Source organism: Impatiens glandulifera, chromosome 1, assembly GCF_907164915.1.
Source record: "Impatiens glandulifera chromosome 1, dImpGla2.1, whole genome shotgun sequence".
NCBI lineage: Eukaryota > Viridiplantae > Streptophyta > Magnoliopsida > Ericales > Balsaminaceae > Impatiens > Impatiens glandulifera.
Window position 1 is genome coordinate 115,988,617 of NC_061862.1, and position 17,955 is coordinate 116,006,571.

General features: G+C 33.3%; 1 protein-coding gene across 6 annotated transcripts; it reads right to left on the reverse strand.

The window, feature by feature from the left end:
- Positions 1 to 8,371: 8,371 nt before the first annotated feature.
- Positions 8,372 to 17,254, reverse strand: LOC124919640. 6 transcript variants are annotated; one of them, XR_007097585.1, is made up of 6 exons: positions 16,693 to 17,253; positions 13,862 to 13,929; positions 12,363 to 13,413; positions 9,045 to 9,464; positions 8,807 to 8,910; positions 8,372 to 8,455 (listed from the first exon to the last, which is right to left on the reverse strand). XR_007097585.1 is itself a non-coding variant. In XM_047459931.1 (5 exons), coding segments are annotated over exons 3-5 (1,467 nt in total). In that variant the 5' UTR covers positions 13,408 to 13,413; positions 13,862 to 13,929; positions 16,693 to 17,253; the 3' UTR covers positions 8,372 to 8,908. The 6 variants fall into 6 exon arrangements, 4 of the variants coding, with proteins under 4 accessions (XP_047315887.1, XP_047315885.1, XP_047315886.1 ...); XR_007097586.1 differs by having other exon boundaries at positions 8,372 to 8,719; XM_047459931.1 differs by having other exon boundaries at positions 8,372 to 8,910.
- Between the last annotated feature and the right edge of the window lie 701 nt (positions 17,255 to 17,955).

The window sequence follows — 17,955 nt, forward strand, 5'->3', positions numbered from 1 at the left end:
GTTTTCCGTTTCGAGTTCAGCCATTTCCACTTTCAAGAAAACTTGATGATCACTTTGTAATCTCAACCAGCAACTAGCCACACCAATAATCCCAAAACAATATAATCCAATATTTCAACAATTTAGTAACAGTTCAATCTGATCTCTGTTCACAACTGTGCAATCAGTAAAACAGTCAAACATGTCCTCTAGTTCCCAAACCTGACCTCTGGTTCCCAACTGTGCACTCCAACTTAATTAAGAGAGACAAATACTTTCTCTCTTCTCACTAATAGCTACTTTTTTTTATATTATTCCTACCCTAACCTTGGAAATTAATTTCTGAAATTAAACAACTAATGAAATCCGGTTTCGGTTGTCTCTCAGATGAACCAGGTGATTATCGGTTCAGAAGATCTAAAAGTTAATCGTTCTATTCTTCCGCACGTTGAAATTATGTCTAAGAATCAGTAGTACAACATATTGATGAGGTTACTAGAGGATATCATGGATTGTAGCCAGATTCTAATATTTATGGATACAAAGAAATGATGTGACCAGATAACCAGGTAAGTTTCAGACATTCACTCACAATTGTGTTGATGGTTGTCTCTCAGATGAACCAGGTCGATTCATCATTTCCTCATGCAAATTCGACGATCTTCCACCGCACCACTTCATTTCTTGTTTCGTCTTGTTCACTGTTATTATTCAATTTTTGCCTTCTCTTCAAATTCACCGATCGATTCTTACAATATTTTTTTATTCATATCATTATTGGTCAATTCTAATGTTTTCAATAATTGGAATACAAATTCTGTAGTATGCACATCATCCTGCTTCTCTCTCGCCTTTCAATCAAGTATAAGATATTTCAGAAATGAAAATTAGAGCAGTCTGACCTTATTTAGCTCGTTTCTAGATGGACAATGGACTTCCTTTTTCCACTTCCGATCAACTAGCTAATAACTCATGACAGACCTCGTTAATTTGCTAGACTCGAGCTCTAATACCAGTGTTATACCTCCTAGTAGAATTAGGTATAAATCTTGAACATAAAAGGATAGAAGAATTATACTGAGATGAGTAGTGAAGAAATGATGAAGGAATGAGATAAAACCCTAACTGCTAGGGTGAATACAATAGGGATGAGGGAGAGAAATGCTAACAAGAACTTTCATGTAAAATCATTTCTTTCCTATTCTTAACAACCAATATTATATTTATACTAGTCTATCAATAACTACCACTACCACTACCACCATAGTGTATTAGCCCTAATATTCTTTCCTCTTGTATCAAACTTTTGACCTAAAAGTAAATTATTCACAATAAAGTGAAGTGTTTTACATGAAGGTGTGAAACGCTTTACATGAATATGGAAATAGCTTTACATGAAGTAGTGAATTGCTTTACATGGCCATGTGAAGCGATTTACATGAAAATTTTCTATATAAATTACATTTTCAAACATAAAAGTCGTATATGCAAGCATTCTAAAGGATTATAACAACTTTTGACCTAAAAGAAAATAATTCACAATAGAGTAAAACACTTTAAATGAAGGTGTAAAATGCTTTACATGAATTTGGAAATTGTTTCACATGAAACATTGATTCGCTTTACATGGCTCTGTCAAGCGATTTACATGAAAATTTGTTGTATATATTTCAATTTTCAAACATTAAAAGTCGTATAAGCAATCATTCTAAATGATTATAACGACTTTACATGGTCATGTCAGTTTCTTTATATAAAAATCTTTTGTATATAATACTCACTTCTCAAAATGTATTAAACAAATGCGATATTACAAAAGTCATTTAATATTACTCACTTCTCAAAATGTATTATACAAATGTGATATTACAAAACTCAATTATTATTATTATAGTGTTCATACAATGTATTATTACAATTGAGAAGACAAAATTGATGACATTGAATCCAAAACAACGTAAGATCTAACATGTCATAATTTTCCTAGGATTAACATATGATTTTGCTCAAGAGAGATACTTAATAAATCGAGAGAACTAAGAAATAATATAGAATAAATACTTATTAGTTGTCCATTCACTATAGAGTGATTCACTTTACATGAATGCGTGAATCTCTTTATATGAAGTAGTTAATTGATTTATATGGTCTAGTCAAGCGATTTACATGAAAATTTATAATATTATAAAATTCAATTACTATTATAGTATTCATACATTGGAGTGTCAATCAAGTAATTGAGAAAGTTGAAAAGACAAAAGTAATGTAAATGAATTGCTTGTTATGTTTAAACTATCATTCCAATGATGTATAGTTAGCAGTGTATCAACGTTCTAGTTATTGTTTGCGAGAATTTTCTAGCCTGAAATAATAAGACAAACATAAAGTAATTAGTATTAAATAACAACTTCACATGAAGGTGTCAAGCGCTTTACATGAATTTGTCGCGCTTAACATGACAATGGATAATAAGTAACAGTAGTAAACATAAGAAACCTAATCTTTTGGGATCTTGAAATCAATTTGTTAATAAAAAATTTAGAGTTGATTGTTTTTTCGTTTCATTGGTGATTGACCTCGACCTCTTACTTTTAAAGGAGACTATATCAATTTCATAGTTGATGTAGAAGTTTTCTTGGATTTCTCATGATTATTACTCCTTACAATAAATTTATCTTTCATATCTTTCAGGACTTCAATCAAAAGAGAACAATTGTCTTCACATTTTGCAGTTAGGTGTTGAACTTCTTGCACCAATGGAGTGAGGGTATTATACAAATTTCCTTCACTATCACACACATCTGAATCGTAAATGTTAGTGATACTTTAATACCCACGATTAATATCTTTACGTCACTGGTCCATAATATAATGTATTGGTACTTCATTGACCTTCATTCTTTTTAGCACTATAATGATATGCCTACATAAATTGCCTCTAAACTCAAACATCCAACATTGATACCTTACATAATAGTCTAACTCGATATAGAATACTTTATATGAAACATCTCTCATGTGGTCTCCATTAATCCCCAAAATGGTTTCTAATATTTGAAATATGTAAGTTGTTCCTACTTCTTTGAATAAGGAGATGTCGTAGAATATCAACCCTCTCAATTCATTCTAGAACAACTTAAATATGTCATTAGTATAGACACTCTAAAATTGTATTTCCAATGCATAACCACTAACAATTGATATTAATGAATTAAATGAATGAAAATCTAATTTCGTTTCCTTCTCGATACTTTTTTTAAAGTCCTGTCATATTGCTCAACAAATTATTTTAGTAATGTTTTTGAATAAACAAAGTTATCAAAAATCACATTCATACTTTCACTTCTTTGAGATGTTGAAATACCTGCACAAAAGTGGCTTTTAACATACACATGAATCCATTTAATTTATTCCACATACAACGCATTCTACCAATCATTGCGGACCAATTTAAACTCTACTATCATTTTGAACCAATTGTACTCACACTGCTCAATTTTAAAGGAGTCATAAACAACGTCCTTCATTACTTTCTTTATCATTTTATATTTAGCATGAACATCTAATTTTTCAAGGAGTTTCTTCATAATATGTAATGACAATAACGATGATGGGCATTCGGAAATACATTTTTAATTGCAATTGTCATTGATCGACATTGGTTAGTTATTATGGCATTTAGAGCACATCCATGTATACATATTGTATACACTCAATTTTTATACCCCGAAATTAAAATGGGTCTTCCCGATTCGATATGATGTTCATACTTTTTTACCAAATCAGGGGAATAAAATCAAAAAAATCACTTTGAGAAATTAGCTAGGAGGAACCCTTGAGTAGTGATCTAAACTTTAATCTCCAAAAATACTCGAGCTTCATATGTTTTTCATACATTCGGAATGACCATCTTGAAAAATCATGAACTTTGAGTGAAATGTTGATGTTGGACAAAATGTACCAAACAACCAGTTCGAGGCTCATTTGTGTGTCCAAACGTTAATTTTCAAAAAGAGTCGGAATTCGGTAAACCTGAAATATTCAGATTGACCGATTCAAAAAATCTTGAATTTTGAGTATAATATTGTTGTTAGCAATTTTGTGCAGAAGGCCTTCAAAATGGCAAAAACGTAAAAACGAGTCGAAATGGGCGAGTCGGGAGCGAGTCAACAAGAGTCAAGACTCTAGGATTCATGCCTAAAATATTTCAAAATCACGTGTGCTGATATTATGCGGACATCATGAGCGGATAATTTCGAAAAACCGGTCAAAATGTGTGTGTTTTGGCTATTTTCCGTTGAAGGAAATCTAGGAGGAGCTCCATCTTCAAAAAAACACTCTGGACGCTATACTCAATGGATTTAGGTGTTCATAGATGTTTTGGAAATCTGAAAAAGTCCACTACCATATTTATTTGTATCTGAAATAATGTCAACGCTCTTAGGCCCCTCAAATCAGCGGTTTAAAACGATGCTACCAAGACGGATCAAACTAAACATGCCCTCGATGTTTAATTCATAACTAATGCTACATGACTTAGTTTGTGGATTCTAACAAATGGTTGGAAAGCTAAGACATAGACCATTCGAATGGCACTGGTCATGTGCCTCCATTCAACGGTTATGGTAGTCAATTTAGCCTAACAACCCGATGCAAGTTCATCAACTTGGTTCTAAGAGAGAACTAGAGTATGGGGTGACTTTGAAAGTTCATATCTTTTGTGTGGCTCAACTATTTTGAGAAAACGAGATACCATTGGAAAAGTATTTGAGTTATATTTCATTTAATACTAAGCAACGTTCATGGTTAGACCTACAACTCACCTGAGCTTTCCCGTAAGCCAAGTTATTCACTTTAAGACCCAAGGCTTTCCATCAAAAATTTCATGGACCTACGGCCAGTCTTGAAGATTTCTTCCAACATAAAAGTGGAAGCTAACAAGCTCACCTTTCCAACTCATACTGGATTAGCCTGAATAGTGGTATAAGTCAAAAGTTATGGTTGTTTGAATTTTCAGTTGATTCAGATTGGCATGAAACTGAAACTAAAAAAGGCCTAACTTCAAAAGTTCGTAATTCAGTCTACACTTAACCATTTTGAACAAAGGCCTAAAGTGTAGCTTGACCGATTACCTACAAGGGAAAAATAAGCCTAGTCATGGCTTATAAGAATTTTAACTCGGTTCAACCTAGAGAAGATGTTACCGGTTTATAGAATTTTTAATTCCTAAGTTACCCTTGCCTAATGGGTATTTGGGGCAAGGCACTTACGAACATTAGAGTTTCATTTGCTAAATTTCACACTTGAGAGCAGAGAGAGACTTGTAGAAAAGCTACCAAAAGAAGAAGAACTGAAGGCGATTCCGGCGAACTTTTTGAAAATTCTAGCGAGTCCGAGTTTTGTTGATTGATCCTTTGTATCCTTCATGTAGGTCTTATCTAGCTTATTTATGTTGTAATCATATATGACGTCGGTTCTGTACACCGACATCGACGATCGTTACACAATTTATTTGATCAATTAATTTATGTTTATTTTTCATTGATCGAATGTTTGGATGAATGTTGTCTGTTTGTTTGGTTATCCTAGCAGTTAGAGTCCCTAGGTAGTTGAGTCATAGTCTTAATAAGAGGTTAGGTTAAGACTAACCTCGTTTCTAGAAATCCTCTTCGCCGGATTCTTCAAGTTTTAGTTGCTAGAGGAAGAGCTACTAGACAATTCTCCGATGAAGTTCTAGGACAATTTGTCGATGTAGTATTGACGCATTTGAAGCTATGAAGGACGAGAAGGACTCTCGTGATGATTGCAGAGTTTGAGCATCACCAAAGAAGAAACTACATACGGTAATCACTGTTTGTTTTTTCAGATCTATAGAGGACCTCTCTTTGTGTCCTCTGTTTCTTCAATCTTTCGTCTCAAATCAATCTCTAGAGGTCAACAATATTTTGGTGAGCCTTTGTCACGTCTAGTCCTAATCTTCTAGAGCAACGACGAAGTCTAGGAAAAGCTCCATAGATGGAGGTGACGTTCTAGATCGGAAGAACAAAGCGCCTTTCTGTTCTTCGACTTTGGATTCTAGTAAGCTTTCTGACGAACAACAAGGCAACAATATTGGGATTGATTCCTAGGCGACCATAGATGTCTTTGTCCATGGTCGGAGATTCCCCACGCGGCCTTGGGAAACAACGATGTAGACGGAGGTGAAAGACGATGATGGTCTTCAAGCTTGTATTAGAAGTTTCGTTTTTATAAGTAATGGTCTTGCAATTAATTGAAGACGTTTTATCAATTACTCTGCAAGGTCATTTTGTGTGTGAACATGTTCTACTGTATGTTTAATACTTATCCCAATTAACATACAATAATTATTAAAAGCTTTGGAGGTGAATTCTCCATCATTATCAAGACGAATAGATTTAATTAAATAGTATGGGAAGTGAGCTCGTAATTTGATCATTTGAGCAAGCAATCTTGCAAATGCTTGATTACGAGTTAATAATAAACACACATGTGACCATCTTGTTCATGCTTCAATTAATACCATAAAATATCTGAATGGTCCACATGATGGATGGATAGGTCATATATCACCTTGTATTCTTTCAAGAAATTTTAAGGGTTCAACCCTGATTTTAGATGATGATGGCCTTATTATTAACTTCCCTTGTGAACAAGCAACACAAGAAAAATCATTGGGTAGAAAAATATTTTGGTTTTTCAGTGAATGCCCACATTAATGATTAATTATTATTCGCATCATAATAGCTCTAGGATGTCCCAATCTATCATGCCATGTAATAAAATTATTTTGATCGACAAACTTCTGGTTTGTAACTATATGTACTTCGCCAACACTTATGTTTGTGAAATATAATCCAAATGAAACTGCATGTAATTTTTGTAAGAAACATTTTTTTTATCCGAGATGATACTTGTGATAGATAAATATTCTTTATTACTTTCATTTAAAGACTCAATGTGATATCTATTTCTGCGGATATCTTTAAAACTCAACAAGTTTCTTTGAGACTTGGACGAATATAAAGCATTATCAGCACAAATATTTATTCCTCTAGGGAATATAATATTTGTTCTTCCGAAGCCTTTAATAATTTTTGAATTACTCGATATCGTATTCACGCATGTCTCATTCATCACCAAAGAAGTAAAAAATCTCTTGCTTTTCAAAATAGTATGTGTTGATGCACTGTCTACGAGACAACTGCATTTTTCATTCATCAAGTATTCGTTTCTAGGAATTTTCATTTTCTTTTGTTAACCTTGACCAATTTGTCTTTCGCAAATGAGGTGCAAAATTTGGCTACCATAGACGAGGAGGGAGCATTGATCTTTGCTTCGGAAACGAGAGTATCGTGCTGATAACGTGTTATAAACGAATAATACAAAGAACAAGAACGAGTTAAGAGAGAGATTCTTATTATTTATTAAATGAGTCACCTTACAACATTTCATATATATATATATCCTATTTATATGATTAAAAACAAAGAGTAATAAATGAAGAATACAAAATAAAAAGTCTTATTAATAATGAAATGGGAAAGATCAAGATTCATACACAATGACATTCATTTATTATTATATTTATCTTTTAGGTTAACCTTCTTTCTTCAAAAGTTTGGTACAAGGAATGTCGGTGAAGAATATAAATGTGATTGTCTATAGGTTATCATATCCTTAATAATAATATTAAATCATATATAAATAACATAGAAAATAACTTATACTGATTTTATTTATTATTAATATATTTATGATATTACTTATATTCTATTTTTCTTAACAAATATATAATTGATATAATATTAATTTTATAACTTAATTTTCTAAATTAAACTCCTAAAAGATTAGGATTCTTTAATATACAAAGTTATTTTGACAATCACATTTTATATAACCTTTTATTATTACAATCAAATAAAAATAATTTTAAAACATTTTAACACATGTTTTTTTTTTAATATATATATTTTATAGCATTTGCAAACACAAGTCGATAAAATGAAAAATTAAATAGACTTAAATTAAGTCATATATAAAAGTTTTAAAACTATTTTAAGTACTCTATTAAGTAATAAACAATTTGTTTATATAAAATACTATATAATTAAATAAAATTAGTCACATTATAACTTTTACTAAAATAATATATTTATATTATATAACATATTAAAAAACATTGATTTTTATTTGGACTTTGATTTATTTATTTGATAAAATTAGGACATTAACACTAAGCAAGGAAAGAAACATAAAATAAAGCTGACTAAACTTTACATTCACATATCAAACATCAATGTTTCATCCTCTTGAAAGAAAATGAAGACTCACCATTTCTTTAGTTCTCCTCCAAACGGTAGTATCATCTTTGGCCAAGTTAACAAAAACCCTTTCGTCATTTTCAAGTCAAATATTCCACAAAATGCATTCAACCATAGCTTCTCTGTTCTCCTTTCTGCATTTGAATTGGCAATTGACATCAAAATTTCAAACAACTCCTTAAGTGATCCTGGTGCAATCTTCCGATGAAAAGAGTTTGAATTCCTAATATCCAGACAACCAAGACATCTCTATCTACCTTGAAGGAAAACATATCCTTTTATGTTAATAGATGTTAAATCGACCCTTTTTTTGGCAAATAAACATATCATGACAAGCCAATCATAGTATATGTATTTTCAAGTGTTTACAAAGGTAAATGCTGAAGAGATGCTTCTACCTAAACAAAAAGGAAAGAAAAAAAATGAAGAAAAGGGAAATAAATTTTATGCTCTGTAATTAGCCAAAGGAGAGAGAAGTTCACTACCAACTGCTTTTAAGTGTCTTGTACGAGGATGAAAGTCGAAGCTTTTATAATTCTCCATTGGAGGTATATTCTTGTACTGTGGGAAGTCAGTCATTCAATCCTTCCTGCAAAAGGAAAAAGCCAATACAAGTGACACCTGTCAAGTAACACGAATCATGCCAACGCCAAAACATCGTCATGGATACATGCTTGTCCAAATGTTAGAGATGGAGAAATTGAACAAAAGGAATTTAATTACATGCACAATTTGCTGGGTGGTGTTGACTAGTCTGTCCAGAATCTATCAGACTTAACTCCATATCATGAGTGGCTGACCAACCAGGTTCGTATGTTTCAAGAAATCCAAGCTTTGCCTTGTTTGGAAGATCATGGGGATGAACAAATGGAACCCCTGGAGGCCAACCAATCTCCATTCTTGTGTTAGCACAAGGACTATCAATTGAATGGATATGACTCTCACATTCCTTTAGTGTGCAGAATCTAAGTTTGATCCCCTTTTTATCAGCAATATCCTGAACTCGCTCCTTCAAAACCCTCTGAGCCTCCAGCCTCAACCTCTTTGAGGGGGGAAGAAGTTTGCATCTTGCATTTTGCTTCTTCCGACGTAACAATGTCTTCATTGGTCCTGTATCAATCAGCATTTCATCCATCCAAGAACCTGTTACTAGAAGCTTCTTAAGCTATTATTCAACAGAAAATCGGCATTTTTTGGCATGTTCAATTATTATAGGATAACCCATAAGCATAACACCTAAGAGCTTGATTGATGAAGTTTTTTTTAAAGAATAATCTGATATTTAGAAAACAAATAAGAAAAAAATATTGGTTGATGCAAAAATGGATTAGTTTGATTAAATTACTAAAATACTCTGAGTTTAATATATAAAATGCCATTAAAAATAAAATAAGGATCATATTTGGTATTTTAATTGATAAAAAAAATGATTTGATTAGGATGGAATAAGGTCATCAAACAAGGCCCGAGGGTAGTAGCTACATATTATGTGATCCTACATGTTACAGATATCAAAAAGTTGTCAATAAAACGGGAGACACAATGTTTCTCATGTAATGGGAGTGCATGTAACAACTAACAACTCTTAGCAAGCTAGTTGTTAAGGTTGGAGTGCTAAAATCGAATAATTTAATATGGGATCCAAGTGTCTGATATGAGAGGAAGGGCTACAGTTAATTGAATCAAGAACTGAAGTGTGAAGTCAAAGAGATAGGACGTTTGACAGTCAGGAAGAGGTCTAGTGATAGATTAGTATAAATAGAGGAAGAATTTTAGAATTTAATATTATGAAATTAATTGAAAGTTTTCTGATCTCTCCCTCTTTTCTCTGTCTTGTTATATCACATTGCTCTATAGAGGGCAAAACAAGAATTAGATGAGAAAAAATTGATTTTATTAACTTGATATAGCAGAAGAGAGAAATCCTAAATGCTAGGGGGTCACGAGTTATTTATTTATATTATAGGTTTGGGATATTTAACCACTATATTTATAAGGCCATTAAGTAGAGTTAATATATAATGTAAAGAATAATTAGGTTAGATTATTATATATGTTGAATTCTAAGTTGAAAGGAACATTATCTCTCATCTATTTCATATTCAATACATTGGTATTTTCGTGGAAATAATCAAACTAGTGTGTTAGTGGTCTGGTAATGGTAACTTCCTATCTAGGAGTGGAAATAGTCACACTAGTAGTTAATGCTTATGTAATAGTAGTAACTACCAACTAGATAATAATAACTACTCGTTAATCCCGCAAAATTGCACCATCTTCCCCTGTCTCCGCCAAATGCATATATGAGATGGTGCAGATTCGAAAAGCACTCTGAATAGCCAAGTTGACAGTATTAATTTGAACTTATGTCTTTGTTCTTGTTTAAAGAGAGAACCATTCTAGAACGGAGAAGTTCGTGACATTTACCAGATTTATGTTGCTCGAGAGCGATCAAGGGTTGTGAAAGATTGTGCGGCAACAATCATCGTGGAGCCATCATTGAAAGAACACTACGAAAGAAAAAAAATCACCAAGCCACTAGACTTTCCCAGGAGGTTCATCATGGTGTTTGGTTTTGGGAACGAATGAAAGAGTTTGAAACCTCCGACAAAACCTCTGGACATATGACATGAATGTCATATCCTCATGAGGACAAGAGAAGTTATGAGGGGGCACCATGGGGATATGAGTACTACTCGGGTCATGATAAGGAGGCGACGGTCCAATATGCTAACTTTATGAAGCTTCAAAGATATGATCTGAGCCCTAGATTCACTACTTCCAAAAAATAATTGCTTCACTCTGTGTTATCAATGACGACATAGTGTAGAGTTAGTATATAAGTAGAGAATAGTTATGTTAGATTATCTTGTTGAATTGAAAGTTGAAAGCACATTATCTATCATCTATTTTATATCTACTATGGAGGGCTGTCTCCAAGCTTTTCATCTAAGGGTTTAAGGCATTCATTTCTCGTCCTTCATGTATTCTAGTATCCCATCCCTTTAAAACCATTACATATGGTGAGAATTACATATGGAAACAAGAAGAGAGAGAATCATAAGATGATAAGAGTGAGAACTAAAATCAGGAAACAGAATCTTGAAATTTCATCATATAGATATCTAATTTAAAACTAACAACCCTCTTCCCATAAAAGTTAGACTAGATGTACTATTTCTTCATTCTTCTTGATTCAATTAGACATGACTCTTTATATTTTTCTATCATATCAGTCTCATTCCTTAATTAATTGGGTCATGATAATCCACCACTCTCCCCGACGTCTAAGCAGGTGGGTTGTGAGATAGGCCTCCTACCCAAGGAGAACATTGTAATTTCAGCGCTGCGTAATCATGTGATACAAGGGGAAAGAATATTAAGGTTATTGATATAGTAGTATAAATCTTGAATATAAAAGGATAGAAGAATTATATTGAGATGAGGAGTGAAGAATTGATGAAAGGAGAAAGAACCCTAACTGATAGGCAGAATACAATAAGGAAGAGAGAGAATTTCTAATAAGAATTTTTAACTAAATCATTTCATAACTATTCTTAACAACCAACTGTTCTATTTATACTACTATTACATTGTAACTGTCACTTTATTCCCCCACTATATTTAACCCTAATAATCATTTTCCCTTGTATCATCATGTTGAACCTGCGAGACAGTGAACTAGATCTGATACCAATTGTAATAACCCTCGGGAGAACCACACCTTAAAAGCTAGTTGTTAGGGAAAGCTATTACACACCACACTAGAACCCCCATGTGAGAACCAAGTCTCATTCCTCAACTGGATCTCAACAGTGACATACCCCATTACAACAAAAATGTTGTTTAAGGTTGGGTATTTTCCTATTGATTGTTTCTAAATTAGACACTTTTTAGGTGCTTTTTTATAGCATGGAAAATCTCTTTACCTTCAGCAGGATTTCCTTTTTCAAGTATTATGAAGTTACTTATTTCCAGGAGTAACAATCAAGAGTATAGTAAAATGTAAAATAATACACAAGGAAGGAGATAAAGCCGTACCATCTTGAGGAGTGGTAAAACTGAGATTGGGGAAATTATGTCTATGAAACAGTTGATCAGTGGGGTGTGACCTCTGCATGAAGTCATCAACTAGTATAGGATGCTGAAACTGAGCTTCAACACCATGACCAGCTGCTCTCATTTCAGAACAATTAAGACTGGCCATTGATTTTGGCATAAGCTTGAAAACCAAGGAACATCGTCCAAACATGCTTCCTTGAAGACTACCATTATCAATCCGTTGTAATGCCGGGCTAACATAACCCGCTGTTGCCTGGTATAAAGCAAGTCCCGGATAAACAATAGCTTCTTGTGGACCAAGGTCACCATCGACAAGAACCCACTGGTCATTGAAGTCTCTAATATGTAAACCTGCCTTATCTGACTTTACAAGCGTTACGAGGCATTTATCAACTTGATGATGTTCATGCTCAGCAAACATGACCAGTTGCCCATCTTCTTGAGTTGTCAAATTATGATGTTGACCGGCTTGAAACGATGGCCTTGCATGACAGCAGACAGAAAGAACTGATGATGATACTTCTCGGTTTCGCAAAGGAACATTATCAAGAATCTCCATGAATGGTGAGCTACGCAAATTCAAATAGAAGCTTATAGCATCAAGTATATCTCTTGAAGCTTTTCCTAGGACAGAGAAAGCATCAGACATACCAGCAGGAGGAAGTTCTATTGCACTGTTCAACTCTGTGGGTGTTAATCCTGGTCTAAAATCATAATTCTCTTGCCAGAGTTGTGGATCTGCATTATATCCAGATGTTTTGCACCATTCACGAGAATCATTATGGATCATATCAGCAGATGGGTAATGTGGCCTTTGATGGAAGTAGAGTCTCGAAGATTCCAGACAGGACCGCAAAATAGCAGCATCAGCAGGTGGTAATTGAATTATAGCAGCCGAATATTGAGCCAATGACTGTGATAAAGTTGACACAGATAGCTTATAGGAATCCGATGGAAGTCCTTCAGAAGCTATTAAATCAGTCAATTTTACACGTCCCAAGGACGGCAAATCATTACCTGCCATGAAAGTCTATCAAAACATTAGTCACATCACACAGTAAATTACCGCCATTTAGTATAGAAAATTAAATAAATAATTGATTTTTTCACATTTATAAGAAGCAGTTTATTATTTGTTTGTTTCTACTAGCAGTTAATTAGTTTTGTTAATTGCAGTTATCTCTATATGTGGTTTTCAACTTCTCCTTTATAAGCATATCATTAAAGACTACAATTTTAGACATGCCAATTCAATCTTTTTATCTGAATTTTAATTTTTAAGTTGTGCTATAATACTTTTAAAGCCATACAACAACTTCAAGCAATTCAACATTTTAAAATTGAAATAGACAAGTTAAAAAGGAATATCAATTTGCTACAGAAGAAAACAGTCATGTCATCATCATAAAACATTTTGATATGGGTGTACAGTGTGCATGTACTGTAAGGAAAGAAAAAAGGAAAGAAGAGGGGCTAACCTTAATCTAACTAAAGATTCTCAAAGATGACTGATTCCATAGAAAACACAAGATAGCACAACTAGGGCCTGCAAAACAAGCGTAATAACAACTACAAGATGAGAGAGAAGATTAAAAGCATCAAATAAAAAGATTCAGAGCTACAACTTGAGAAAGAAGGTGAAAGTACTTCACCCATCTGTAAGCTCACGGATGGCACTCACTCGTTCTCTTAAACAATAGCAACATAAAAGAATAGGGACACTCCATAGATAAGCCCTTAAAGTATAACAAATTTTGAATTCTGCCCCTAAAGTATGAGTTTCTTATATCTGCCATTAAAGTACTATTATTTTGATATCAGCCTTTTTAACCAAAAAAACTAACTGAAATATTTTGTTTCATTTTGTCCATGTAGGATGCCAAATATTTCTCCAAGACCTCCATTCAACTTTAAAAAAGGAAAAAAAAATTAAAAAAAACACAGACAACAGACCTCCATTTCCCAAACCCTTTTGGTAACTCACCACGCCTCCATTCACAAACTCATTCCTATGCAATTCCGCCTCCTACCTGTCCCACCGTTCATTCTCTCCCACAGGTGTGGACCATGTCAAAACCCATTTGAATGGTACATTTGAATACTTCCAACATTTTTTTTCTTGTACATTTTTTATTTCAAAAACCACTTTGAGTTATTTACATCTTGAACAAATATGTTATGTCATCAATAGATTATACCATATATTGTCTATTAAATAGTCTGGACCTTGATGGTGATCTAATTTGTTATGTGTATTTTGCAGGGTGTATTATCAGTTTACACCAAGCATCTTGGAACAATGATGCAATCACTAGGACAGAATCCAGCATAAGCTAAACTATAAGACATGATAATTCCAAATAGTGACAGAATCCAGCATAAGCTGAACTACAAGACATAATAAATTCAAATATTTCTCAACGTAATGGCTAGGTAGATGGACACATACTGTCACGAGGAACTTAAGAAAACCTTAGGGTTTCGAAAAGGATGATAATGGCTTCATTTTCAGCTACATCACATTATAACAAATCTAGGAGAAAACCTTAGGAAGATTGAAGTTGACGAGATGATCTGGCAAGAATGATGTTGATGGGGAAGAAAATATTAAATGTCAGTAGTTTGTCAAGGTTATGACTTATGAGTGAAGTGATGGGAACAAACAAATCTCCACTAGAAAGTGGGACAGCTAAGTTAAGAGCCTTTTTTTAAATCATGGACGTCTATTTAAAATGAGTGTAGGCATCGTTCCTTTGGAGTTTGTATTGCTGTGTTAATGTGTGTTTTCCTGTTTGAATTATTTTGTAGAATTGCTTACTATAATAGTCATCATTTTTCTTTTTGGGTTTCCATGTTTAACATCTATTGATCTCTGATTCTAGTAAACTTTATTTCCTGCATTATGTTATTTTAAACATTATCAATTAAACAACACCATCTAATTGAGTTATCAGATAATTTTTTTATTTGGGTTATTTTTAATGGTTAATAGCAAGCCATTCTTTTTTTTCAAAGTATACTTATCAAACATTTGGGTAAAGTATTGAGAAAATAAAAGGTTGAAACACGAGTCAGCTAAAGAAGAGAGAAAAATCAACACTTGAAACACTAGTTGTCTAAAATAGTGAGAAAATCAAAACTTGATACATTATTCGTTTTCAGAACGTTAGTAAATCAAGTTGACAAACAACATAGTTGTAGTGTCTTCTACAATGTAGCAAAATAATGAATCACAACAAGGTGAAAAGTGTTAGAATAGACAGCTTGTTTTATTTAGAATTGCCACCGTATGTATTTATTTTAAACTGAGGATGAAAATGAAAACACAAGTCGTGTGATACACAGATAAATGGATTCAGTGTTTAGTTACATACGAGAAAGAGCCTCGACGCTATTTCTGATACGTCTGTCCGAAGAAAGTCTCTACTTCAAGTTTTTGGCTAGTAAATTGTTTTCTATGACTTTTCTTTTTATTTTTTATTTCTTATGGCTTTTTAGGATTCTTTTCTATTGTTTATGATATTTAATTTTTTTTTATTTCATAGCGTTTGTTCAAATATTGTCTACTTACCCCTCTTCTTAGGGATCATGACGGTTGCACACCTTTATTTGAATTATTCAGTTTTTTCAACATTATTCATTGTTTTCTTTTTTGGTATTTTTATGGTTTTCTATTTCTCTTTTTGTATTTTTTATGATTTTCAGATATTCCTTTGAGTTAGGATCTAACACTTTCCATCAAATGCATTTCACCTAAGTTTAGAGTAGATGTAACAATCAAATGCATAACAAACAAATAATGATTGAGACATTTAGAATTCATACAATTATCATCCTATCTTCAAAAGATATTAGTATCATATAATTTTAATCATGCTCAATCATTTTTATCGAGTCAAATTATCAAACATCATAATATCATGCCCATTTCAATCCCACCAAACAGATTGATTCAATTTCAATTCAATCTCCAATGCTAGAGACATAAAAGTATTTGGATTAGACTAGAGAAGCAGAGCTTAGACTTGTTTCTTACCTACCCTAGGTCTAGTATTCATGTTAAGCTTCAATTCAAATCACCAGACACTTCTAAATTAATCCACTGTGTGACAGCATCTTGTTACAAATAATTTATATCATTCAAAGATGGAATCAAACAGCCTCAACATATCAACCTTTACAGTAAACTAAGTCAATGACTCATTTGATAGAGCTACAGAACATTCATCCATTCGTCAATTAATCCAAGAGTTTTTTTAAGCATATCACGTTTCTAACTCAAATCTATACAAAAGAGAAGATTTGGTACCTGACTTTAAAACCAAAATAGTTCCCAATTGATTGCTTGTTAGTTCGGAGGTGAAGAAACCTCCAACACTGGAGCTCCCTCTTCTGCTCAGTCGAGAGACTCTGGTAAAATCCGGAACAAAACGTTGTCAACAAGATCTGGAACTGGAGCATTGTACCATGTTCTTCATGAGCGATAATAGATACTTAGGAGTTTCGATTTCTCAGCGTCTTCTAATCACCACAAATTGCGCCTCCGATTTTAGCAAAATGAGCACCGATTAGTTCCTCGATCTCGCCTTCTCCTTCACTCACTTTCTGGTGACTAATAAGGATGGGTAAGAACTCCTCTACATCTGCTCAATCCCTCGTTCTCTCCTCGATCGGAATCTCCACTCCTCATATATATATATCTCTCTATATCTGGCGAACGGAAGAAATTACCCTTGAACTCGTTCTTAAACTGAAGGTCGACGGTCAGTTTCTCCTCCTGCCTTTACTCCATCTCCCTCTCTGTGAGATATCCCTTCTTCTTTTTTCCTAGGAAACCCTGCCCTCCTTTAGCCTACTGATAAAAGAAAATGCATACATTATTCAATATCTTTGTTCGGACCTATCTTATTTTATTTTTAAAACATTGAAATGGCTTTAATATAGGGAAATTTGCCGAAATGATCCTAATAATGATTTTATTTGAATAAAGTTGGTAAAAATATCTTTTAAACATGTACAAGTTCAAAATATATTTTCGCGCAAAGAGATGACCTGAGAGAGCCCTAAATTCAGGGACAGACCCAATATTTCGCGTGACGCAAAGAGATGACATGAGAGAGCGCTAAATTCAGGGATAGACCCAGGATTTCGAATTGGGGTGGGCTTAAAATAATAACTAGAAAATTTTGAAAAAAACAAGTATATTTAATTAAAGTTTTACAATTTTTTAATAATTAGATAAAAAAAATGAATTATATTAAAAAAATTTAAGAAATTAAGGGTAATGTCTTATTTCTATCTTAAAAAAAAAAAAAATTTTTTTTGGGTTGGGCTTCAGCCACCCGAGCCCCTACACAGATTCGTCCCTGGCTAAACTGTAATATATCCGCTAAGGTTTCATTTATTCATGAACTCATTTTACCTTAGAAGAGAAGTTTCCTGTAGAGTTTCATGGAAAATCCGTCTTGCAATATTGCCGAGAAATTTCCATGAAACCCTGCCAGAAAACTGCTCAACTAGTGTAGAACGCTAACAGTTTTCGATGTTAGGCGATGGAGTCTTTTCGATAGAA

Bases quoted from the DNA above. Each gene is read 5' to 3' on its own strand.
- LOC124919640 (XM_047459930.1), bottom strand. From the start codon at position 13,407: ATGGCAGGTAATGATTTGCCGTCCTTGGGACGTGTAAAATTGACTGAT. The intron at 9,465-12,362 runs GTACGGCTTTAT...TTCTAGTAACAG, and splicing joins TTTTACCACTCCTCAAGATG to GTTCTTGGATGGATGAAATG.